This window comes from Dreissena polymorpha, chromosome 4, assembly GCF_020536995.1.
Source record: "Dreissena polymorpha isolate Duluth1 chromosome 4, UMN_Dpol_1.0, whole genome shotgun sequence".
In the NCBI taxonomy this organism is placed as follows: domain Eukaryota; kingdom Metazoa; phylum Mollusca; class Bivalvia; order Myida; family Dreissenidae; genus Dreissena; species Dreissena polymorpha.
In genome coordinates this window covers 61,497,186-61,522,157 of record NC_068358.1, presented here as the reverse complement: position 1 = coordinate 61,522,157, position 24,972 = coordinate 61,497,186, and the positions used below count along the sequence as shown (strand labels likewise).

The window sequence follows — 24,972 nt, the reverse complement described above, 5'->3', positions numbered from 1 at the left end:
CTTTGTTCCTATCACAATTGACAAACTGTACTGTTATCATTATGTGTTGTTGACGATGTACATTGTACAGTTGTCAGATACAGCCGTGATGCTGCTACTATCTCCTTCATCAGGTGGGTCCATATTCATCGGACGTTTCGGTACTGTCCCACTACGTCCTCCTATGGTGTGCCGATCGGATGTGATCAATTTCCGGCCAGGAGATAGTAAGCTTCCGCTACACTTCCTCATCTGCCAGGTCTCGGTGGCCAGTCCCTAGTCGACAGCCCTGTGTCCCCCTATCCACTTCTCCTCTCTCTTCCGCCATAGCCACAAGGAAGCAGACTCTGTTTCACGTGCAACAACCGATATGGCCCGTTTCCGGACCTGTCCTGTAACCCCCAGTCTGCTGAAAGTGCGCCACAGTGATTGTGCTGGGAAACCTCTGCAGCCCACCTCCACTCGAAAACACCATGCCTTCCAGCCTTTCTCTGTGCAGGTATCTGTGAGGGCCTGGTACTTTTCGCGCTTCCGTTCGAAGCTCTCTTCAATCCGCTCCTCCCATGGTACTGTGAGCTCCACCATCACAACCTGTTTTGATGAAGCTGACCACAGTACTATGTCGGGTCTCTGGTTTGTCACGGTGATCTCCTGTGGAAACTTGAGCTGTTTCTTCAAGTCTGCTTCCATTCTCCAATCTGTTGCCGTTCCAAGAATCCCACATGCGCGTTTGGCCTTTGCCCCTTCTTCTCCGGCTCTGACAAAGGAAATGAATGAGGGGCCTTTGTTGGTCATCTTCTGCGCTTTTCGTGCTTGATCTAGATGATCGGCGATTGAAGCAAGAACCCTGTCGTGACGCCATCTGTATCGACCATCAGACAGGGCTGTCCTGCATGAGCTCAGGACATGCTCCAGATTCGCTGGTCTTCCACAGAGCTTGCAATCTGGCTTTTCGGCAAGACCCCAAGTCACTAGGTTTGTTGGACTTGGCAGCACGTCGTAGACAGACTTGAGCAAGAAACTAAGTCTGTCGCTTTCCATGGTCCAGATCGCATTCCATGTAAGCTTTCTCTGGGGTACTCCCTCCCAGTTCAGCCATTTTCCCTGTTTCCGTAGGGTAACAGCTCTGGTGAGCCTGGATTCTTCCTCCATTCGGCGAATTTCTTCCTGCACTTGGGTGCGTCGGTCTTTTGCACTGGCTTTGCTCCACTGCGAACGGGTGACGCATCCGAAGCCTAGTCGCCCGTGTGCAACATTACCGACAATGTCGCTGTGCCGAAGACGAGCCTCAGCCTCTTCAACTGCCTTGTCAGCCCTCCACTTTCTCCCGGTGTTGACCTGCACTCCTGCTTCTCTAACCTTCTCATCTCTACTGTCTCGTAGCATAATGACTTTCCGAGCCTTTGTGACCTTGTATTCCTCCGTCAGTGATCTGAGAGGTATCTGCAGCTTGCTGCCTGTGCAGTACAAACCGAGGCTGGTGAAACTCTTTGGCACCCCCATCCACCTCCTGAGGAATGAATTTATTGTCCTTTCCATTGCTTCCACTGTTGATGACGGTACACTGTACACCAGCAGCGGCCACAATAGGCGTGGTAGGATGCCATGTTGGTAAATCCAGGCCTTGAATTTTCCTGGCAGACCACACTTGTCCACATCTTTCAACCAGTTCTCCATTTGCACTACCGTGTCTTTGATACTCTGTTTATCATTGAGTGAGTCTCGAAACCACTTCCCGAGGCACTTCATTGGTTGCTCCTTAACAGTAGGGATGAGCTGATCTTTGATTCTATATCTTGCACTCTCTTGAATCTTTCCTTTCCTCAAAACCATGCTCCTTGATTTCTGGGGTTTGAACTTCATTCTGGCCCACTCGATAAGTTCGCCAATGTCTTGCAGCATCCACCTTCCCTCGACGTACGACTTTGATGTAATAGTCATATCGTCCATAAATGCCCTCGTTGGTGGTTGGATATACCCCGAAGTCATTTTGGGTCCTCTTGATGGCTTCTCCGCTGACTTCACTATCAGATTCATGGCTGCTGCGAACAGCACCACTGAAATTGTGCACCCGGTAACGATGCCTACTTCAAGTCTCTGCCAGTCAGTGGTTATTGCCCTTGTTGAAAAGCTCATGATGAAGCCGTCGAAATAGTGCCGCAACATCTGCCGAAATCGAACGGGTACATGATACAATTGTAGAGTCTTTTGTATCATCTGATGCGGAACAGAACCATATGCATTTGCTAGGTCAAGCCAGATCACTGCGATGTCTCCTTTGTTCTCGCGTGCTTCCTTGATGATTTGGGTGATGACACTGGTATGCTCGATGCACCCAGATACACCGGGTACTCCTCATTTCTGCACAGCTGTATCTATGTACTTGTTCTGAAGCAAATAAGAGGCCATTCTTTTTGAAAGGACAGCGAGGAGTATCTTCCCTTCCACGTTCAGCAAAGAGATAGTCCTGAATTGACCAAGGGTTGACGAATCCTCTTCTTTAGGAATAAAACATCCCTCTGCCTTCAGCCATTCTCTGCAAAGCTCTCCTTTCCTCCAAACAACCTTTATAAGCTTCCACAACCGTAGCAAGATCTTGGGGCAGTTCTTGTATACCCTGTACGGTACTCCATTGGGTCCTGGTGCTGAAGACGCTCTGGCCTTTCTTACAATGTCCTTGACTTCTTGCAACCTAGGTTCTGCGCAATCAAAGTCATGTTCAGGATCATCTGGTGTGAGCAACTTGTCGCACTCACCCAGTTCCTTGTGACGGTCGCTGTCACTGTACATATCTTTGATGTACTTGTTTGCCTCCTCTTTTGTGCATTGAAGTTCGCCTGTGTTCTTTTCTCCGAGCAAACGCTCCACAAACTGAAATGAATTGCTAGTAAACTGAGCTCTCTTTCGCCTTCTCTCGTGTCTCTTCCGGCGCAGATTCTCTGCTCTCCGTAAACACTGGATCTCCTTCCGTACATCATCTCTCAGTTCTGCCAGACCTTGTTTCTACTCATCCTCTGCTTGTCTGTATCTGTTTTTCAAGCGTCTGAGTTCTCCCCTTACGTTGGAAATCTTCTGCAGTCTTCTATTCCCGCCAACCTTGGGTTGTCCGATTTTCTCTTTAGCTGTTCCGAATCGCTCTTTTCCAAATGTGTAGATCAGCTCAGAAATGACATGCAGCTTGCTCTCTACTTTGCCTTTCAGAACGTTCTCCATCACCAGTTCCAGCTCCTCTTCAAACGCCTTCAACTTCGCTCTCTCTGTACTTGCGGGCCACATTACTTTCTTCGGCCGCTCTGTAGATTCTACCGCAGCTCGATCTTCAGTCCTCTCTGCGTTATCAATGGTTACCTCACCCTCTTCTGATGCGTGGAGGCTCTGGACACTGTGGTGTTCATCCTGATCCAGCTCCTCCTCCGTCTCACCAAGTTGCCTTGTGCGTTGCAACAGATTTAGGATTGGTGCGCATCCCATCTTTGTGCGATGAATCTTCAGTCCCACCTTATTCTTACACACCTTCCCACAACTACATGTTCTTGCCCAGTTCGTGTTCTGATTCGTTGTCGGTTGATCGGGCGTGTTCGTTACCTGTTGGCTTGTAGGTCGATCATCCTCCCCCACTCTCGTACGACCTTGGGGGTATTTCTTGTGTTGTCTTTCTGTAGCTTGCTCGGGTTTCTTCTTACGAAGAACGTAAACTGACTTGCTGGGACAGTTTACTCCTATGCCAGTCTTTCCTTGCTGCCACCTGTCTCTCCATGGTGTCACTGTACTATTCACAGTTGTCAGCTGGTCTTTCCCAACAGTCACTGGATATCCAGAAGATATAGTTGTCAGATACAGCCGTGATGCTGCTACTATCTCCTTCATCAGGTGGGTCCATATTCATCGGACGTTTCGGCACTGTCCCACTACGTCCTCCTATGGTGTGCCGACCGGAAGTGATCAATTTCCGGCCAGGAGATAGTAAGCTTCCGCTACACTTCCTCATCTGCCAGGTCTCGGTGGCCAGTCCCTAGTCGACAGCCCTGTGTCCCCCTATCCATTCTCCTCTCTCTTCCGCCATAGCCACAAGGAAGCAGACTCTGTTTCACGTGCAACAACCGATATGGCCCGTTTCCGGACCTGTCCTGTAACCCCCAGTCTACTGAAAGTGCGCCACAGTGATTGTGCTGGGAAACTTCTGCAGCCCACCTCCACTGGAAAACACCATGCCTTCCAGCCTTTCTCTGTGCAGGTATCTGTGAGGGCCTGGTACTTTTCGCGCTTCCGTTCGAAGCTCTCTTCAATCCGCTCCTCCCATGGTACTGTGAGCTCCACCATCACAACCTGTTTTGATGCAGCTGACCACAGTACTATGTCGGGTCTCTGGTTTGTCACGGTGATCTCCTGTGGAAACTTGAGCTGTTTCTTCAAGTCTGCTTCCATTCTCCAATCTGTTGCCGTCCCAAGAATCCCACATGCGCGTTTGGCCTTTGCCCCTTCTTCTCCGGCTCTGACAAAGGAAATGAATGAGGGGCCTTTGTTGGTCATCTTCTGCGCTTTTCGTGCTTGATCTAGATGATCGGCGATTGAAGCAAGAACCCTGTCGTGACGCCATCTGTATCGACCATCAGACAGGGCTGTCCTGCATGAGCTCAGGACATGCTCCAGATTCGCTGGTCTTCCACAGAGCTTGCAATCTGGCTTTTCGGCAAGACCCCAAGTCACTAGGTTTGTTGGACTTGGCAGCACGTCGTAGACAGACTTGAGCAAGAAACTAAGTCTGTCGCTTTCCATGGTCCAGATTGCATCCCATGTAAGCTTTCTCTGGGGTACTCCCTCCCAGTTCAGCCATTTTCCCTGTTTCCGTAGGGTAACAGCTCTGGTGAGCCTGGATTCTTCCTCCATTCGGCGAATCTCTTCCTGCACTTGGGTGCGTCGGTCTTTTGCACTGGCTTTGCTCCACTGCGAACGGGTGACGCATCCGAAGCCTAGTCGCCCGTGTGCAACATTACCGACAATGTCGCTGTGCCGAAGTCGAGCCTCAGCCTCTTCAACTGCCTTGTCAGCCCTCCACTTTCTCCCGGTGTTGACCTGCACTCCTGCTTCTCTAACCTTCTCATCTCTACTGTCTCGTAGCATAATGACTTTCCGAGCCTTTGTGACCTTGTATTCCTCCGTCAGTGATCTGAGAGGTATCTGCAGCTTGCTGCCTGTGCAGTACAAACCGAGGCTGGTGAAACTCTTTGGCATCCCCATCCACCTCCTGAGGAATGAATTTATTGTCCTTTCCATTGCTTCCACTGTTGATGACGGTACACTGTACACCAGCAGCGGCCACAATAGGCGTGGTAGGATGCCATGTTGGTAAATCCAGGCCTTGAATTTTCCTGGCAGACCACACTTGTACAAGTCGAAATAAACTGTATGTCTGTCTGACTGTCTGTCTGTCTGTCATGTTTTCCCTACTGAAAGAACTGAAAGAAATTTTCTAACGTCCTTCTCTTTTTAATTTTTTTATATAATAATTAGCATCATCTCTAAATCTGACTTCAACTTGTATGCAGAAATTGTATATAATATTTACATACTTTAATAACAATAATTGATATGTTGATATTGCCAATGTATAACCTTGTTTTTCATATGTATACGAGATGTATGTTAAAATTGAATTAAAAAAATATCGCGGCATCAATGTACGAATATAACGCACACTCATTATTCTCTTCATAGCCGTGTCAGCATTGAATGCTGACATAAGCTTGTCATTTCCTAAAAATATTCGGACTCGTAGTTATACGAATGTCAGACACACATATCAATTTCCGCCATGTTAATTATCAAAAAAAGGTCGCGTCAATGCAAAAGCTGTTATATTGCAACATAATCAGAGTGAACGAATGTTTTATAGTTATGGGTATTGTCTCAAAATACACATATAATAAATGGCTTTCATACTACAACTATGCATATTGTTTTCAAATCATATACATCAAATATTCTCTAGGGAAAGTTCCTCTTTTTTTTATTATGACATCAAGTCAATATTTGTACTCAAATATCTATATTTACACTGGCGTATGAATACTTTCCATCGTAAAGTTGATTCTTTTCGGTAAAGCATCGGAACAGTGCGTGCGCAAATATTAGCAATAATATAAATGACGAGCATCAGTACAATTCATAATCTAATGGCGAGTACATAACGAGGTTCTCCATTTATTGAGAGTAGGAACAGGGCAGTGTTAAAGCACCAAAACACAAACAATACAAAACAGCACCAAACACAATACACATAACACAAAGTACAGCGTCGCTCAATTACAAACATTTTTGCTTCAGAGTGTTTTCTCCCCCATTTAATTGCGTTGTAACTTTCACTACTTTCTGGACCGCGCTAGTCAAAACGTAATCGTCAAATTCGCTTAATCCACATTTAGTTGTACCTTATTTTCAAGATATTTGATACTTCAATAGCTGAATATTATTTATTTACAAAAATCATCGTCATTGTTGATGTGTTGGCTACGCAATTTTAGGAATAAGTTGGACAGTATGATCTAAATATCCAAAACAGTGATAAAGGATAAATATACTTTAATATTCATGCCCAATTAATAGTCTTTAATCCATCAATGCTTAACAGTTCATACATTGACCATTTGCATATATATTCCCTTATGGTCAATGTATGAACTGTTAAGCATTGATGGATTAAAGACTATTAATTGGGCATGAATATTAATCAACCTTCTGGCAGTTTTATTTCACAGACACAGATTATACACGACCGAATGGAAATGCTTCTTTTTACCGCACGTTGATGTCAACCAAATTGTGTGTTTATTCAGAAGTATCAACATCCAAATATATTGCATCAGAATCTTTATCGTCGTTGCCCTCCTTTGTATCATGATCACCATCATTATCATCATCATCTTTATCATCATCATCATTATCACCATCATCATCATCATTATAATATCATCTTCATAATCATCATCACCATCATCATCACATCACCACCGCCATCACCATCATCATTATCATCATTATCATCATCTTCTTCTTCTTCTTCTTCTTCTTCCTCATAATCAACATCATCATATCATTCATCATCATCATCTTCTTTTTCTTCTTCTTCTTCTTCTTCTTCCTCATAATCATCATCATATCATCATCGTCATCATCACCATCATCATATCATCATCATTATCATCATCAGCAGCAGCATTATCATTAGAATATGTGTTTATCTCGTATCAGGATAAATGAGCACAATGTAGATGTTTTTCTTCTATAGTACCTATAACAGGGTGCAGAATCAACGGGGTTTTCAGGGGGTTTCAGTACTAAACACGCCGTTAAGAACTTTATTTTTGCAAATATCTCAAGTTATTCAAATACATTTGCAAAAATCTTGAGTGCATAAAAGGCAGTTATTCTTGCAGTTTGTGCCGATATCTTAAGGTATAAGAATAAATCCTTAAATACGTCTGAAATTGGTGACAAAATTTCACCTTGCGTGACGCATAGTCGTCCAGAATACATGGGCTTTTTGAACAAGAACACACGCTTACTAAATAAAGTAATTCTGATGTATTTTACATTGCCATAAGCAGCACGAAATCTGTCTTTTATGCACTCGTTGAAATTATTTAGAAAAATTGTTTTAAAAAGTTATTTGGAAAAGAAGCAGCAATGACTGGTGTGTTACATCCAATAACGTTTAATTGGGAAAACCCAACAAAGTCACGTGATTCTGCACCCTGATAAGTATGGACAAAGATCTGTAAGAGCAATGACCTCCCCTTTAAGGTGTACTGTACCAACAAGCGCACATCAGCTCTTCAGGTAAATACTGACGAAGAAGGCTAGGTTAGTTTCCGAAGGCTAGGTTTGTTTCCACAAGCAAATGGGTGTTTGTTAAGTAAGTTTGTACATGTATGTCTGTGCGCTCGTATGTCCGCCTCAGTCTGTAGGTCACAAAGCACGTAGATTTATAATTAAAAGGTATTTTGCCAACTTTAAACAGCTAAATGCGGTCTTTGATTTAGAACCTCATTTATAAATATGCCAACGATACGATGTTCGTTGTTTCAAATTATCAAATTTTTGATAACAAGCATAAAAATGCGAGACCTCGAAACGACAGAACATTATCTCGATGCGAGGTTTATATATAAAGACGAACATCCTTAAATACGTTGCGAGGTCACGGATTTTCTATGCGTTATCGCATGATAACATGCCCTCGTATCGCGTTTGCGGAATTTAATATAGAAATCATTTATGCGGATCAACAAGTGGCCAAACGAACACTTTAAAATGACACATTCAGTGTAAAAGTTTGACGTCTTTCTTTAAAGTACATAAGGCAGACATTTTGTACCGAGACACAATTCAGCTTCTAATACACACATGCAAACTCGCCTTACGCATGAACACGCGTGTGTCACGTGATCGTACGTTCAAATGCCCATTCATCTGTCAGTCCGTTTTTACACATATCAAACCCACAGGTATTGGGCGCGTGGCCAAGTCAATTTAACACTATCAATAAATCATAAAACAACTTTTTTAATATTTTTTTTTAATTCTGATATAATATATATAAACAAGGTAGGTATCTCTTGACACAGGAAAATCACCCACATCAACATTTTTAAGCCATCAAGTGCCAAAATGGCGGTCGACTTTCGTAAATTATGTACCATTTTGTTGGAAAAGGATGCCTCCTGACGAAAAATGATCACGAACGGCTACTTGCCAACATTTACTACAAAAAAACGTCTCGAACTCTTAGAAATGCTAGGTCGGCTTCGATCAGACCGAAGGTTCAGTGCCGATTTTACAAAGAGTAAAAGTATCGAAATACCCCAGCTACCGAACATAATCCGCATTAGTACAATAAACAAATACGAGTTTATCAACTGACAACACAGATTTGCCTTTTGTCCACACCAAACACTAATATTACCGTTATGTTTGAATGTTTATTTCAATCGTGTACGATGATCCGTCCTTCACCTTACGCTATTTATACAACTTTTGGTTCCGCGCCTCAGAGTTACCGAAAACCTGAAACCGAGATCCGTAATCGATATTGAGCGTCTAATCAACAATGTGACAAATCTGTGTCACACGATTCTTACATTTCTTTTACTGCTAACATCAAAAGCATGAGAAATGTTCAAAACACAAATATATTCTACATGTAGTAATGATTTGTTTCCAAATTACAGTATGTCTGCTTATTAAAAGGGGTAAGACGATTCAGTTAAGATAATATCCGCAATTATTGTGTACTTCTTATATAATTATTGTAACATCGCTTTCCTTTGACTGAAACAGCTACTACAACTTTGTAAAACGTGATTTTGTTTTCATGTCGTCATTTTTTTTTCCAAAACCGTTTAGTACAAGACTGGAAACGAATATATAGAAATACAATCATATGCAGCACATATTAAGTCATACGTTATGTATATAATTATAAAAGGTGACATACAAACATCTACATATGCAACATATCTGAAGTCGTTTGTTGTTTATATGACTATAGGCAGTGACATAAAAGACAAAGCAATTAGCATAGTAAAGTGAAAACAATCGAGAGAATATGTCGTCATTCATGCTTCGGTATATTATATGAACTCAAATAACCCCCACACAATTCATACCATCGGCGTTTTTATGGCGATGCCATGTTGATAAGGCATGTATAATGTAACGGACCAACACCAAATACGACAGATAGGAGTGGACCATAATATGTACACGTGGAGATTTTTCACACATTTTCAATAAATCTATTGGTGAGCACCTATACGTACAGTTTTGAAAATGCTGTCAACTTGGATTGTTTTCATCGCAAACATGCATGTACTTCTCACTGTTACCGATAGGTTACATGGCGATTATGTCGCAAGATTGGATGCAACCGAAGATGCTGTTAGGAAAATGGAAAAAAATGATGTTATCCTTAAATGCGACATTGCAGAACGTCGGACGGGAGCTGGCCTTTGAACGACAAGCAAGACAACAGATGGAAAAACACTTACCAGCAAAACAAGGTAGGAAAAACGTGTATCTATATTTAAAATTGAGGAAATATGGAATATAAATTTCTTTAAAAACAACGAGCCCAACGAAGGGTTACTTAAAATATATTTATTTAAAATATTTTAGAAATTGCGGTTGTTGGACAAGAACATCAATGATGAACATTACACAGGCTTACAGTCGTTGTTTTTTACCTAAAAGTTTCATTTAACGTTTGCAGGTCTGATTACAAGACAGGCCTCAAAAGAATTAGAGGTAGCGTTCTTTGCCTATATCGGCAGCATAGAGCAGCATCTCGGCGCTGGCCAGATCGTCGTGTTTGACAAAGTCATCACCAACATCGACTCAACAGGCTCAATTGGCGGATATCACGCGTCTACCGGCGTATTTACGGCACCAGTTGACAGTCTCTACGTATTCTACGCCACGCTGATGGCACATAATAACCACGCATCGCATTACCTGATTGTGCACGAAAACCAATCAGTGGCCACCATTTTGGTGGACGGAAGCAACCACTGGTTTGATTCTGCGTCCGGCTCAGTGGTTGTTGTTCTTTCAAGAGGTGATACGGTCTCAGTTAAGCAGTTGGAAAGCGGTGACCATGCGCTGCAAGGGGCTCCGATCGCTGGAGAGTCCTCTTTCTCCGGATTTCTTCTTCGCCAACACTTCCGCGGACCAGCGCCAATAGGATAGCCTAACTTCGACAGTTTGAAATGTTATTGTTGAATGACAACAAACTCGATGCTTTAAAAGTGATGTTGTAAAAGTATTACTGTATTTGTGTTTTTTTTTCAGGAACACTGAACACTGTAAGGTGCAAACTGCAGCTTTGCAAAAACAACTCTCCTTGACATCTTTTGCGATTCTGATCATACGTAATAACGGGTAAGCAGGATGATTGTTTGTTCGTGTAGTGTGGACAAAGTCGCCCTGTTGCAAGACACGTTAGCTCATTAGCACACTCCACTTTTTTCTATCTCGTGGCCTCGACTAAGTAACTCGAGGCCACGACTTACTAACTCATGGCCACGAGTTACTAAGTGGAGGCCACGAGATAGAAAAAGAGGAGTGTAAAACTAAATAAAAGAGGAGTACAATTAAAAAAGGTAGGGTTCGTGAAACAAAAAAGAAGAGAATGTTAGCTATTTAATTTTACACTCGTCTTTTTTTCTATCTCGTTGCCTCGACTTAGTAACTCGTGGCCACGACACAGATTACTCGTGGCCACGAGATAGAAAAAAAGAGGAGTGCAATTTTAAGAACAGGTGTGAATGTCACCTCTATGCAACCGTATTGTTTAAATAATGTTTACAATCATTATTTAATTTGTTAAGAGAATTGCTTTCATCACCTTACTGTATTGCGCTTGAATAGTACGTAGCAACGAACGACTTAAAAAGCTAAGCAATTCAAATTATATGTGAATCTGTATTCAACTGCAAGCAGGAATAAAACTTTTCTTTAAACACTATAAAATGTATCACTTTAGTTTCGTGAAAAGGATATATAGTGCAGTATGTTAATACATTTATGGTAAATAACAATAAGTAGAATTCCGAGCATACTGGAATGTTATTTTCAGCAATCCAAAAGAACCGGTTTTAACCCTTTTTTTGCTCTGAATGTCACTCTCTAATAAATTTATGTTCCTATTTAATACTGTTTTAATATGACTCACAAGAATACGCTCGACTCAATCAATTACCCAAATACCTTGTGTGATTTAGCTATTTATCAACTAACGTATGAGTGTTTATATGTTTTCTTTATATATTCACCGAGCTGCATATCAGTGAATCGGATTTGAAAAATCATATGTGTCTTGTTCTGAGAAAACTGGGCATAATGCATGTGCGTAAAGTGTCGTCCCAGATTAGCCTGGGCAGTTCGCACAGGCTAATCAGGGACGACACTTTCCGCTTTAATGGTATTTTTCGTTTAAAGGAAGTCCCTTCTTACCGCAATTCTTGTTTAGGCGGAAAGTGTCGTCCCTGATTAGCCTGTGCGGACTGCACAGGCTAATCAGGGACGACACTTAACGCTCAGGCATTTTGCTCAGTTTTATCAGAACAAGGCTCATATATGAATCATCGTTGTAGGAATGACATGCGGTATTAAACAAGACATGACAAGGATAATGACCAACGACACTCGACGCGGACCTATGACGCAATTTTCACGGCTACATTTCTTTGCGAAAACGTAAATATGCAGATGCATTGAGTAATTATTCATTGCTCTTTGTCGTACGATGTCGTGCCGTGTTTCAATACCCCCCCCCCCTCCCACTGGGTGCAAAAGGTACCATGTGACATTGCAATTAGAAGGCACATGATATATTTTTCCACAAATGGGGCGAACTATGATTTGAACCTAGGTGTAATTTCATAACATATTTTTTTAAACGAGTTATGTCAAATGCAAAGCTGCCATCTGAGACGGACTTCACAGTCGACATTTAAGCGGTAAATGCATGGCAATTGTGTGAAATTGGTTTAATACTATGCCGGGTTTGCGTATCATTTGTTCTGACGTATATGCGTGAAATAGTATTGCCGAAATTTATAAACACATGTTAAAACCCACGTAACAATGCATTTTATTCAGCCGTAAACACGAATGACTGACTGCGTGTCAGTTATTACGCCCCCGCCATTATAATGACGTAAGAATATTAAAGAGTTATGCTTTCTGTTCGAGACTCTTTGGATTCGGGACAAAATTAACACACATAATCACCATAATTATTAAGACGACGCAAGGCGTGTAACAGAAGTGTCGCTGGCTTTTAAGTTAAGATGAGTACTTTAATTTTGTCTTACATGAATCAGGTCCCTGCATGAATATAGTAAATGTAAATGTGACTCCGACGTGTACCCGGATAATCCGTAGGCAGTTTATAGACCTTCACAGAGTGTTAGCATGGCGTACACATAGGCGACGTATGCATTTTATTTAGTTTTTCAACGTGTCTATAGTACTTAGGGTATAAATGTCGAACATTCTTTTTCTTAAAATGCCGTTCGTGTTTACCTTATTGTTGATTTACAGTCACTTTTTTATTATTGCAATTTAGTAAAAATCATATTACTTGTGGCAATTATTCATCTGATCCATGACGACAAATAACCAAACATATTTTTCAACAAAAATTATAAGAAAGAAGTCATGTTTGAACTGATAATGATCTGTGTTGTCCAATAAGCGTATGATGAGAATTCGAACTTAATAGGCACACGTGCTGACATTTAAAGGCGAAGTGTCGCAGTTTGAATATTGTGTGAGAAACAAACGTACACTTCAATATCGTATTAATGTTTTTTGGAACAGTGTGTTTTAAACAGAACAGCACACTAACCACAACGTAAAAAACGCTGATATATATTTTTGCCATTTTTATTGATACATATTTTTATAATTCTGCATAATACGTAGCACATATAATAACAATTCGTTTATGATAAACGCGCTTCATTTTAGCGTCATGACCCAATACAGTTATTAATTTCATCACAAAATAACTTCACACATTGAAGCTTAATGAAAAGACATCTATAAATAATATATACATAGATTATCGGTTATCAATATAATTCAGAACAAACAATAAAATGAGCATGTATCGATCAAATATTCAAATAAAGAACCTACTAATATATGCAATCATTCTACACATACAACTAATTATTAAGTTAAGACTAAGCTTTAAACATACAGGCAATAATGTTAATGTAAATATTAACAATCACATCAACAGAAAGACATTCATATCTACATTCCCAGCGTAGAATATCTAGACGTACGTAGAACTGGCAAGTGAAAAACGTATAAACTGTACACTAAAACATCACAAGGAATCAATAAAGACGTAATGCGCTTGGCCAATTAACTACGGTACTGGCTCATGTTCAAAGGATAAACCGTTGTTTAACCCATTTATGCTTAGTGGACTGTCTCCCATCCTTCTACATTGGATCAATTTATTTCCCTTTAAGCAAACAGCGCAGACCCTGATGAGAAGCCGCATCATGCGGCGTCTCATCTGGGTCTACGCTGTTTGCCAAGGCCTTTTTTTAGACACTAGGCATACATGGGTTAAAATCACTGTAAAGTTTCTAATTCGAAACTCCACGTATAAAGAGTTTTACGACACAATCACACAGTTGCTACTACGACGCAAGTCAACCGACCTTACTTATTACACTCGAATAGCTGTTACCCTTTTTCTTAAAGCTTTTCCTTTCGCATTTCGTTGAGCTTACTCGAAAACATTTCAATGCACACGGCGTTTCATAGTGTGCCCGTCATCTTGACTGTTTTATCATATAAATGTAGACTTAACCGTTTGTTGAATTTGTTCTTCGCTGATAACATTATTAGAAAGACATCTGAATTCACAATGCAGAATATCAAGACTTGCGTAGAACTAGCTCATGATAAAATATTAAACCGTCCATTAAAACCACCACAAGGCGTCTATTACGACGCCAGGAAATCGGCCCAGTAATCTACGGGCTAACGATGAACGCATAAGCCGTTCATTAAAGTCATAACACAGTTTCTAATTCGAAACTTAAGGTGTAAACGTACAATCTTTTATCACAAAGTTTCGACAACGACACCGGTTAATCGGCCGTTACCAATGCCACTCGACCCGCTAGTACTTGACTCTCTCTTGAAGCTTCTTCTGTACATACGTTGTCGCATGTCGTTAAGCTTACTCGAAAACCTATGGCTGTCGGCTCTTTCAATTTTTCCGCTTGGAAGACGATTATTGCGGAACGCGAGCGAGCCCTGCTTCCATTTTCGGTGAATGTTTTCTAGTCTGTCTTCGAATATCTGCTGCAACAGAGGAATGTCTGTAGCGTTTGAATGCGTCGACGTGTTGCGTCTTTTCATAGTACGCCTGTTTTCTTGACTGTTTTGTCTTATTGACTGCGCCGTGCGTTGAATTTGGTTGTAGTGGTCTTCGCTGACTGGCGTCATAGATCCAGCGACCTCTTCATCCTCTCCCTCGTCCTCGTCGTAATCAGGCGGAAGCTCATCATAGTCCGGTGCTGGTTCCATGCGCTGAAGACGCTGAGCCTCAGCTACAACGAATCGTACAAAGTCTTCCTCGGTGGAAGCGTTCTTGAACCAGTCGATCCGCGTGCTGGACATGAGGTGCAGAAACGTTCCCCATCGGTGAACAAACATGCTGATGAACTGTAAAGTGATACAGAAAGCGAAGATGGAAAGGAACATAAGCGACAGCGGTTCGTATTTTTGAATGACGTAAAAATCTTTAAGCTTGTCCTCCATCGTCTGGAGCTGTAAAGTGATAACCGTCCAAAGGAAATTGATCATGAAGTAGATAAAAACAACGTTGTTCTTGAGCTGATTCAAATCGTCGGCAATCTTCTCTTTGTGGCTTTTATCCTCGTCCAAGGGGTGTAGGTATTTTTTAATGATGAATCTCCAAAACTCGACTTCGTCTTCGTCTAATTTCTCAAGCTTACCGTTGCCTAAGTACTCTAGGTGGGTCCAGTATGGCCGTTCAGGGTTCGCCTCCCAACCAGTCGGTGTGACGTCATCGACGATAGTTACTGGTTTGCTTGCCTGTCTGTCATAGCGAATGGACCGTTCCTTTAGGATAGGTGTTGGAGGCTTACTTTCCTCTGTCTGAACCGCTGCTACCGATGTCTCCTTTTTCTCAGTCTTGATTCCCATCATCGTTTGAATGAGCTGTCTTGCATCCATGACGAGCTTATGCAGACCCAATCTATTGAGCAAAGATCTACTCTCCTTCTTCTTCTTCTTCTCTTCGTCTGCCTTTTTTCTTTCCTCCTCTTCTTCTTTGGTGAGCTTCTTCGGCGTTTCTCGAGTACCCCATGAGACGTTGTTCAGGTTACACAGATAGTACACCGTGAGGAGAATGAACGTTGACGGTACCGTCAAAAAGTACAGCAAACCGTAGACCAAACAGAAAAACTCCTGGGGATGCAGGATACCAGCTATCAAAAATATGACAACCAACCCAGTGAGAAACACGACGTTGGGGCTTCCGAAATTTTCCGTGACGATACTGATAATAGTACCCACTGTAGCTATCATCATGATGATTGTGAAGATAGCACTGAAAACCGCCGCAGCCGTGATCTGATGATCGTTCTTCATTGTCATGCAGATCGTGATGTATATCGCAACCGGAAGGATCGACAGGAAGTAAGACGGCCAGATATCAAGGCCGAGTACCGAATGATAGGAGCCAGTAATCATCAAGATGACTGTCGACGGAGCCAGGATGGTGGACGCCATCAGAATGAACTGGTATAGGACGTACGGTCTGCTGATATTGTCGTTGATTCGAACGGTGTCGTGCCATGAGGACAACAGGTCCATCATGTTTGCGAGGGTAGAGGGCGCCCATCTACGACGCTGGTTGAAGAATTCGTTGAACGTTTCCGGTGCAAAGGTTAACGCATCCGCGCCTGCGCAGTAATCAATTCGATGTCCTTGTTGGAGAAGTAGTGTGCATAACCAACGATCCTCACCTGTGATAAAAATGAAAAAGCAGATCGTTGTACATTGTACAAAAAGAATTTTTAACAAATGTGATAGATGTACTTCAATAGACATTTAAATATCCAAACGTACATATACATTGCTTAAACTGTATCTCAATCATAACTCAGATAAAATGCATTGTTAAGTTCGAGTAATGCTATATTTTATTATATGCTATAAATTCGTATATCTGGGTACGCAATTACCTTGTTCGAACTGAATGTAGTGACGGGCCTCCGTAGGCTTGGTCGTGTACATCTTCATGACGTTGTCATCCATGAGTGCAGAGCCCCGGAAGAGCGAGAAGCAGCCGGGGCAGCACAGCACGCATCCGAACACGTGTTCAGCGGCCTTCTGCAGCCAGTGACCGACCGCATACTCGAACTGCTGGTACCAGACCATCGGACCTGAGGAAAAATATATCAGCACCATCAATTACATCTCCTTGTTTTCTTAATCGAGTATGATGGAATTAATAAATTAGTCTCGTTTAAGAAAAACGGGTGTAATGCATGGGCGTAAAGTGGTGTCCCATGGTTAGCATGTGCAGTTCGCACAGGCTTATCAGAGGCGACACTTTCCGCCTTAACTTGATTTTTGCTAACAAGAAACTTCCTTTAAAATGCACTAAAAGCGGTAAGTTTCTACCCAGATTAGTTTTTGCGGACTGTACATGCTATTCTGTGACTTCTCTTTACGCACATGAAATAAACACCGTTTTTTAAATAGCGAGGCTTTTATTAAGTACTAGTATCAGGCAATAAATAAAGCAGCATCACAAATTATATCTAATGTTATCTGTCGAGTGTCGTAGTATCTGTTAATTGCGTTGTTGCTCTTGTCAATTAAGATAGTGCTCTACGTTGTGGTGTTCGTGGTGTTTTTGGTGTTGTAGTTAGTGGTGTTGGTCGTGGTTATGATGATGTTGTTGTAAATGCTGTTATTTTGAGACTTTTGGGGTTTTGACGTGTCTAGTATTTAAGATTGTGTTTTTTATTTCTAATTGTGTTTATTTTCTAAAAAGAAAAGAAAAACATACTCTATATCGTGATGCAAAGAGTTGGAATGCAAAATATAATGCGGTTGACAAAAACTGAGATATCAGAACTGCAACTTGAGTAACCGTATACACACGCGTATCGTGCAAAAATGGTGTACATACAAGTGCCATATGACGCTGCTCGTATAGGTGTACATACAAGTGCCATATGACGCTGCTCGTATAGGTGTACATACAAGTGCCATATGACGCTGCTCGTATAGGTGTACATACAAGTGCCATATGACGCTGCTATGGTGTACATACAAGTGCCATATGACGCTGCTCGTATAGGTGTACATACAAGTGCCATATGACGCTGCTATGGTGTACATACAAGTGCCATATGACGCTGCTATGGTGTACATACAAGTGCCATATGACGCTGCTATGGTGTACATACAAGTGCCATATGACGCTGCTCGTATAGGTGTACATACAAGTGCCATATGACGCTGCTCGTATAGGTGTACATGCAAGTGCCATATGACGCTGCTCGTATAGGTGTACATACAAGTGCCATATGACGCTGCTCGTATAGGTGTACATACAAGTGCCATATGACGCTGCTCGTATGGTGTACATACAAGTGCCATATGACGCTGCTCGTATAGGTGTACATACAAGTGCCATATGACGCTGCTCGTATAGGTGTACATACAAGTGCCATATGACGCTGCTCGTATATGGTGTACATACAAGTGCCATATGACGCTGCTCGTATATGGTGTACATACAAGTGCCATATGACGCTGCTATGGTGTACATACAAGTGCCATATGACGCTGCTATGGTGTACATACAAGTGCCATATGACGCTGCTCGTATTCCGGTAATGGTGTACATACAAGTGCCATATGACGCTGCTATGGTGTACATACAAGTGCCATATGACGCTGCTCGTATTCCGGTTAAAGGATGATGCAATGATTATATTCACGCTGGCGATGTTGATGCGATTTGATAATAAAAATATATACAAAATATTAAATCATGAATGATTACGTTCAGTTTGTAAAGTAACAGCTGGATCTTACATAAATTTGTTTGGCTTACGCATATTTTTAAAGTAGTCAGTGGATGGCAATGTATCATAATTAAGATATAAAGTAACAGTAAGATTAATATTTCCACATACACAAATATCGTTTGCACAAAACATGTGTTTGCCACATGTTATAAAAGTTATCCAGAATGAGTTACGATTCAAGTGAATACGGACTTGGGTGTATCGTGTGCAGACACCATTAGCATATATGTTAAATACGTTAAAAAAAAAAATAAAAAAACGTCAAAAACGTGCTCCTTTTTGGAACGTTACTTAAATTGTGTACACATTCACAGCGTAAGCAAAGCCTTTGGCGCGTCAAAGTTGATGATTATTTAAAAAACATATTTTTCCCGTAATTTGTGGATGGATTGGTCACATATATTGTCTGTTTATGTATATCGTATTCAAATCATTTACATCGATTATTCTATTGGGAATGGTCGTTTCGCTTTGGCAAATGTCTTACGTCGGATATCATAGTGACAATGATTTGTCAAGTGTATAAAAGCGTGTTTTTGTAAGTACTTTAGTCACTCAATCTGTAAAACGATTGACGTGTTCGTTGAAGCAACATAAATCTTAAAAAATAAAACGTCAGCCCACGTTCTTTCAGGCGATTAATGAATTTATCAAAACGATATTCAGAAAACATACGCTTTAGTGATCAACATACCTGCCCCCATGTTTTAAAACCATAAGATTTAAACATAAACTTCACGAGGGCATTATGCCGATATTTCATAATCAAATATTTGTGTTGTGAAAAGCAACCAATTAAATGGCTATAATGATCGATTTATATGCCCCTGTTGTTTAAACCCAAATATTTAAATATATACCTCCCCGATGACAATATACCAATATTCCATAATTAAATATGTTTTATTGTTTGTAAAAGAAACAACGTACGTCATGTTAAAAGGCGCTTCAAAATGCATATCAATAAAAGTACATTTCTCACAGACGCTCCCATTTAAGGCATACATACCAGAGCCAATAGGGTGAATGCGACCGCAAACAGCGCCCACTTTTCTGTTTTTCTTCATTCGATCCACCAACAGTTTTACTGATTCGGGTTTGAAGTCCACATCACCGTCCAAAGTCAATATAAACGTGTTTTCAGCCTGAAAATAAAAGACAAAACTCTAAAGCTTTGCCAAGAACGTGACAAATACCCAAGCATATAGCATTATAATGTGTGGATCTGTAGAGATGGGGAATGGCTTTCACAGCAACGCTTGATAATGGGGACATATTTGACATTGCAATCTAATCGCTTTAAAAATGTGGAAATAATTGCTCCACATATTTGTAACATTTTATGCGAATTGGCCCACAGGCAAACCAGCAGAATGACTTCGATAGACCCCCTATCTGCGGGGAAGTTTATAAATATTTATAAGTGTAAACAGTACACACATGAGTGTTTAGTTTAAACGTATATTGGAAAAAGCTTTAAGTATCATAGCCAAAATTAAATATGGTGAGCCATAGTGCAGTACATACTTTTTCGTAGGTTTCAGTGTCCATTTTGTTGAAGAGCGATTTGATTGGGCGAGAGAGATTTTCTTTCTTGGACTTTCCCTTCTTGCGGTTTCGAGCCTTCGACATGCGGCTCTCTATTTCTGACTCGTCTGTGAAGGCCTTGTCGCTGTCCTTGGCTCCAAACAGCCTGTACCCCAGCAAGTAGTACATGTACATGCACTGGAAAAAAGAAATATGATTTTTTTTTATTAAACACAAGTAAATAATTGAGTCGCGTTCTGGGAAAATTGAGCTTAATGCATGTGCGTAATGTATCGTCCCATATTAGCTTGTGCAGTCCGCACAGGCTTAACCGGGACGACACTTTCCGCAACAAAACTGGATGTTCGTTAAGAAGATAATACTCTAAACGGTATATTCCATAACATAGGAAAGTATCGTTCCTGATCAGTCGGTGGGGACTGCGAATGTTAATCCGGGACGACACAGAACGTACGTACATTAAGCCCAGTTTTCTCATATCGCGGCTCAATTTTATCGTTGTTCAATGTAGACTCTAATTTGTTTACTAACCTTATTAATGAAGCTCTTCTGTTAGTTAATTATAGCGCGATATAGCTACAGAAATAAAAATATAAGCGACACAATACTTTGTCATCAATCTTCAAGATAGTTTTATTATATGTGCTCTCCATTCTCCTTACACATTATTGCATGCCAGTTGGGACTACTTTTCACAGCAACGGTGAATGTAATCTAGCAGGAATAACGAACATTATTATAGCCCACCTGAGACCACCGTTTCCTGTGGCGGATCTTGTTCTTGTCCTTAACGTGTGCAACCATCTTGGTGTGGCCAGGCATCGTCCAGACGAGGCGGCCTCCGTACGGGGTCACGTACTTGGCCGGCGGGGATATAATGATGGGGCCCTTCACCACGGACCTGACAAACAAAAGGGCAGTTAGCGTCAGAGCAAAAGTGCGATTGATAATGTACAATGTGTATCGTTATAAATACGCGGACGAACAATGGTGACAAAAGTTCTCAAGTAAAGGCATTTAAAATCATCTACGAATGAACACAATCACTTCAATCCTCCTCCTACTCCTCCTCCTTCTCCTCATCATCAGCATTATCATCAGCATTATCATCAGCATCATCATCAGCATTATCATCATCATGACCATCATCATCCTTATCATGATCATCATCATCATCATCATCTTCGTCGTCGTCACCATCAGCACCATCGCCATCGTCATCATTACAATCGTCATCATCGTCAAAATCTTCATCAGCACTTTATGATCCAACCTTTCATCATCATATATCATAAGCATCATCACGTTCATCTTAACCGCCGTTAAACCATTCAAAATTATGTAATTTTCATCTTCTTTGAATCCACCATCATCTTCATCACCATAATCAAATAAAAGTATGCTGTTACTGATTTTGTAATTGTTGGCGTTTTTGATGATTCAAGATTTTTTCATTATTTTGCTGTAAATGTTGTTGTTGTTTTTACGGTCATGATGGCCGTGTCAAATTCCTAAAAGTTTCGATAAATATTACATTTCAAGGTGAAAAAACATCTGACAAGAACATCGTCTAAATTTAAGACATTGAATTTCGCATTTAAACCAAACGAAGCCGTCAATTTCCGATGCAACCTGATAGTAATTATACTCAAAAACATTAATTTCCTGCATCGTCATTTTCCACAAAATAATCGCGTAATTATCGCCTTGCTGGGAAAGGCCACCCAAGTTATGCGACATTAAATCCAATTGAAACATCTCAAACATCCACGAATATTTCGTGAAACTTTTCGCGCATCTGGCGTCACGTAGTAATCAATTTTAAAACATATTTTTATGCGAATATTAAGGCCTGTCTCCTTTTTAAATTAGTATGTAAGAAAGCAATTATCAGTGCTATTTTATTGTCAGAGAGTTGGAGGAATGGTCTGGCTTCCCTTTTGGGGGGAGCATTCCCCAAAGTTAGCTTGAAATTTAAGGAAAATGCCATCATTTTACAGAAATTCTCTTAGGGGAAGGGGCCTTTCTCTTGGGGGATGGGGCCTGAAAAAAGCCCTTTATAAAGAAGGAAAAAGGCCTTGAATTATGAGCAAGTAGTTTTTCTGCCGATGTGTAAGAACACGGCTAATGAATTGCATTTTATCTGCCTTCATTACAGCGGCATGTAGGTAAATTTTGATTTGTGAAACTCAACATAACTTCAGCATGACGATGTGATACACTGCTTTTAACATCTTATTTATAAGTTATGTATCAACTATGATCAGATTTAATCCCCGTGCGATCTATAAAGTCGGCAATGTTTTAATTGCATTTTGGTAACGGATAAATTTTTTAATGTTGCTATATACCATAAAAACAATAACATATTTAAAAAAAAGTACTTTTATCGTGTGTTCGTGCTTATTCCATTTATGAACTTATCTGACCAAAAAATAATTAAATTAATTATTAACAATTTCATCTTCAAACCCCAATATAAGTTAAAACAAATGCAGGAAAAGTCGTGTACTACATCGACATCAGAAAACCGTCAGGTGGGGAAACCAGTTCCGCACCAAACCTACCCGCGGCCCAAATGTCAATGAACTTTATAGGCGCCTGTACTATCGTTTAATTCCATACTATTGCGGCAATATTTTAGTTGTTGTTTATTTTGCTGTCTGCGGGAATAGTAATGACTCTGCCACGAACACAACTTGAATTGATCGGGCGTAATACTAGTACCTGATTTCATTAGTTAGAACCTGATTTCAGCCTCGTTCTTGGAGAACTGTGCTTAATGAATATGCATATGCGTAAAGGGTCGCCCTAGCAATGTTCAGGGAAGACACATTCCGCCTACATTTGAATTTAGTTTAGAAAATATTAAAAGTAAAATTCCATAGAAACGGAGGGCGTCGTCCCTGATTTGCCTGTTTGGACTGCATTGGCCACTCTTGGACGGCACTTTACGCGCATGCATTAAGCCCCGTTTTCCCAGAGCGCGGCTTATTTCCCAAGTTTTTTGTTACCTTGCCGCATCCTCCATGCATTCCATCAGTGTTTTCACGAAGTGGTTCGGAACGAACTTGTCAACGTCGTCATTGAGTTCGAACGCATCGTCGAAAATGATATGAACTGCAAAAAACAGATACGTGATACATGGTTGCCAAATGGTATATTTTTGGTACTTAGCATTTGATTAAACGACTAGTTGAGAGTTGACAATCTGTTAAGAGGAATGATGTAGAATTCCCTCACTTAAAGTTTGTAGCGCAGCTATAATAGTGGTTTGAATTCGTTCGTATTTTAAAGCAAAAAAACAACCCCACTTTTGACAACATTAATCAAGACATTCATGTCCGCTCGCTAGCAAAGAGGAACATGGGATAGCTACACATAACAATCATTCAATATAATGTCCACCATTAGTATAATTTCAAAACTGCAAGGCAATGAAATTATTGAAACTATTAAAAGCTGATTGTGGAGAAAAAAAACACCAAAAATGCATCGTAATGTTAACACATTGCAAATATAACATATAACATGTTTCCGTGAAATTGATTACTGTTTATCCATCAATTAATGTATATGTACATGTATTTACTTCTTTACAAATTGTTAAATGCTTTGTGAAATAAATGGTTGAAATTGAACTTAACAATAGCGTTCACACTCATGCTGACAACAGACAGTTGAATATTCTGGAATAGTTATCTTGCATTTAATCTGCATTTAATTTACTCAAGTGCACTTACTCTCGAGGTCATAGTAATCAGGGTCCTTGATTTTGAACTTCTCTTGAGCCAAGCGACTCGCACAGTGTCCATAGTCCAATCTGAAAATGAAACATTCAACGTTTTATGGGAACATTGCTTTGGAAAATTCAACCAATTTGTAATGCCATACTTATTAGCTTTACGGTAAAACGATGCATAAAAATAGAATACTACACATACTAAATTCATTGTTAAGTGTTTTTGTTATATTTCAATTCAATCGTATGAAATATATTTCATGTCAATTTTTCACATTCAAAACTAATATATTATTCAAGAACGTACCTAAACATAGACTTTAATAACTGCGTCATTTCCTGTCGGGTCTCGTGCCACATTGTTGCGCATGCGTATATCTGCGGAATCACATTTGGTTTTGACTGGAATATACCCTCCTCGTAACTCTCTTCTCCAACATAGCGGAAAGTGTCGAAACCAGTCAACCTTATTTCTTTGTCGTTCCTTCGTCGTCTGAGAGTCAGTGTAAAGTCAGGGAAAATCCCTTCGAAATGCGGCGTAATGAATAATCTGAAATAGCGCGGGCAATTTATTTAAGACTAAAATTTACAATAGCAAGAACAATATTTAAGCAGGTTTATCTAAACTGCATAACATCAATTTACCGTGTCAATTATTATACAAGAGCATCGCATAACGGGTGCCAACGCTCGGCTGCGGGTGCATTTTTTAATAAATGAAAGGTTGTCAGAAAAATGTTGTTTTTTAGAGGTCACAGTGACCTTGACCTCTGACTTAGTGATCCAAATATGGGTGAGGCGTGTAGAACTCATCTAGGTGAAGCTACATATGAAGTTTCAAAGTTGTAGGTGGAAGCATTTTGATTAATAGCCAATGACAAAATGTCAAGGTTTTAGCACGACGCGGACGACGGACGACGAGAAAGCTATGACAATACCTCGGGTATTCTCCGAAAACAGCCGAGCTAAAAATGTATGTACCTTAACAAATCATGTTAATTAATAATTTAAAAAAAATAATATCATTTGTACAGTTTA

The 24,972-nt window shown here is 40.6% G+C and overlaps 3 protein-coding genes across 4 annotated transcripts in view; 1 reads left to right on the top strand and 2 right to left on the bottom strand.

Annotated features, from left to right (window-relative positions):
• Nucleotides 1-202: 202 nt before the first annotated feature.
• LOC127877501 (uncharacterized) lies at nt 203-4,744 on the bottom strand. Its single transcript, XM_052423442.1, has 2 exons — nt 4,171-4,744; nt 203-435 (listed from the first exon to the last, which is right to left on the bottom strand). Exons 1-2 carry the CDS (start codon nt 4,507-4,509, stop codon nt 256-258), a joined length of 519 nt encoding a protein of 172 aa, XP_052279402.1. The 5' UTR covers nt 4,510-4,744; the 3' UTR covers nt 203-255.
• A 4,933-nt stretch (nt 4,745-9,677) lies between these two features.
• LOC127877500 (complement C1q tumor necrosis factor-related protein 2-like) lies at nt 9,678-10,798 on the top strand. 2 transcript variants are annotated; one of them, XM_052423441.1, is made up of 3 exons: nt 9,678-10,037; nt 10,247-10,296; nt 10,333-10,798. In XM_052423441.1, the coding sequence occupies exons 1-3, from the start codon at nt 9,845-9,847 to the stop codon at nt 10,720-10,722; spliced, it is 633 nt and encodes a 210-aa protein (XP_052279401.1). In that variant the 5' UTR covers nt 9,678-9,844; the 3' UTR covers nt 10,723-10,798. The 2 variants fall into 2 exon arrangements, with proteins under 2 accessions (XP_052279401.1, XP_052279400.1); XM_052423440.1 differs by having other exon boundaries at nt 9,680-10,037; nt 10,247-10,798.
• Nucleotides 10,799-13,524: 2,726 nt separating this feature from the next.
• LOC127877503 (uncharacterized) overlaps nt 13,525-24,972 on the bottom strand; it is a 59,399-nt gene continuing 47,951 nt past the window's right edge. Inside the window, exons 25-32 of the mRNA XM_052423445.1 lie at nt 24,242-24,484; nt 23,936-24,015; nt 23,207-23,312; nt 20,940-21,093; nt 20,172-20,369; nt 19,654-19,789; nt 16,782-16,982; nt 13,525-16,562 (exon numbers count right to left, since the gene is read on the bottom strand). Coding sequence (XP_052279405.1) covers nt 14,629-16,562; nt 16,782-16,982; nt 19,654-19,789; nt 20,172-20,369; nt 20,940-21,093; nt 23,207-23,312; nt 23,936-24,015; nt 24,242-24,484 — 3,052 coding nt within the window. The 3' untranslated portion in view covers nt 13,525-14,628. The remainder of the gene's footprint in view (nt 16,563-16,781; nt 16,983-19,653; nt 19,790-20,171; nt 20,370-20,939; nt 21,094-23,206; nt 23,313-23,935; nt 24,016-24,241; nt 24,485-24,972) is intronic.

What these genes read in the sequence shown, in the direction of transcription:
- LOC127877501 (XM_052423442.1), bottom strand. Translation starts at nt 4,509, where the DNA reads ATGACCAACAAAGGCCCCTCATTCATTTCCTTTGTCAGAGCCGGAGAA. An exon ending in CATGGTGTTTTCCAGTGGAG is followed by an intron (nt 436 to 4,170) that starts GTGGGCTGCAGA and finishes TTTCGAGTGGAG; the next exon opens with GTGGGCTGCAGAGGTTTCCC.
- LOC127877500 (XM_052423440.1), top strand. Translation starts at nt 9,845, where the DNA reads ATGTACTTCTCACTGTTACCGATAGGTTACATGGCGATTATGTCGCAA. An exon ending in ACACTTACCAGCAAAACAAG is followed by an intron (nt 10,038 to 10,246) that starts GTAGGAAAAACG and finishes TAACGTTTGCAG; the next exon opens with GTCTGATTACAAGACAGGCC.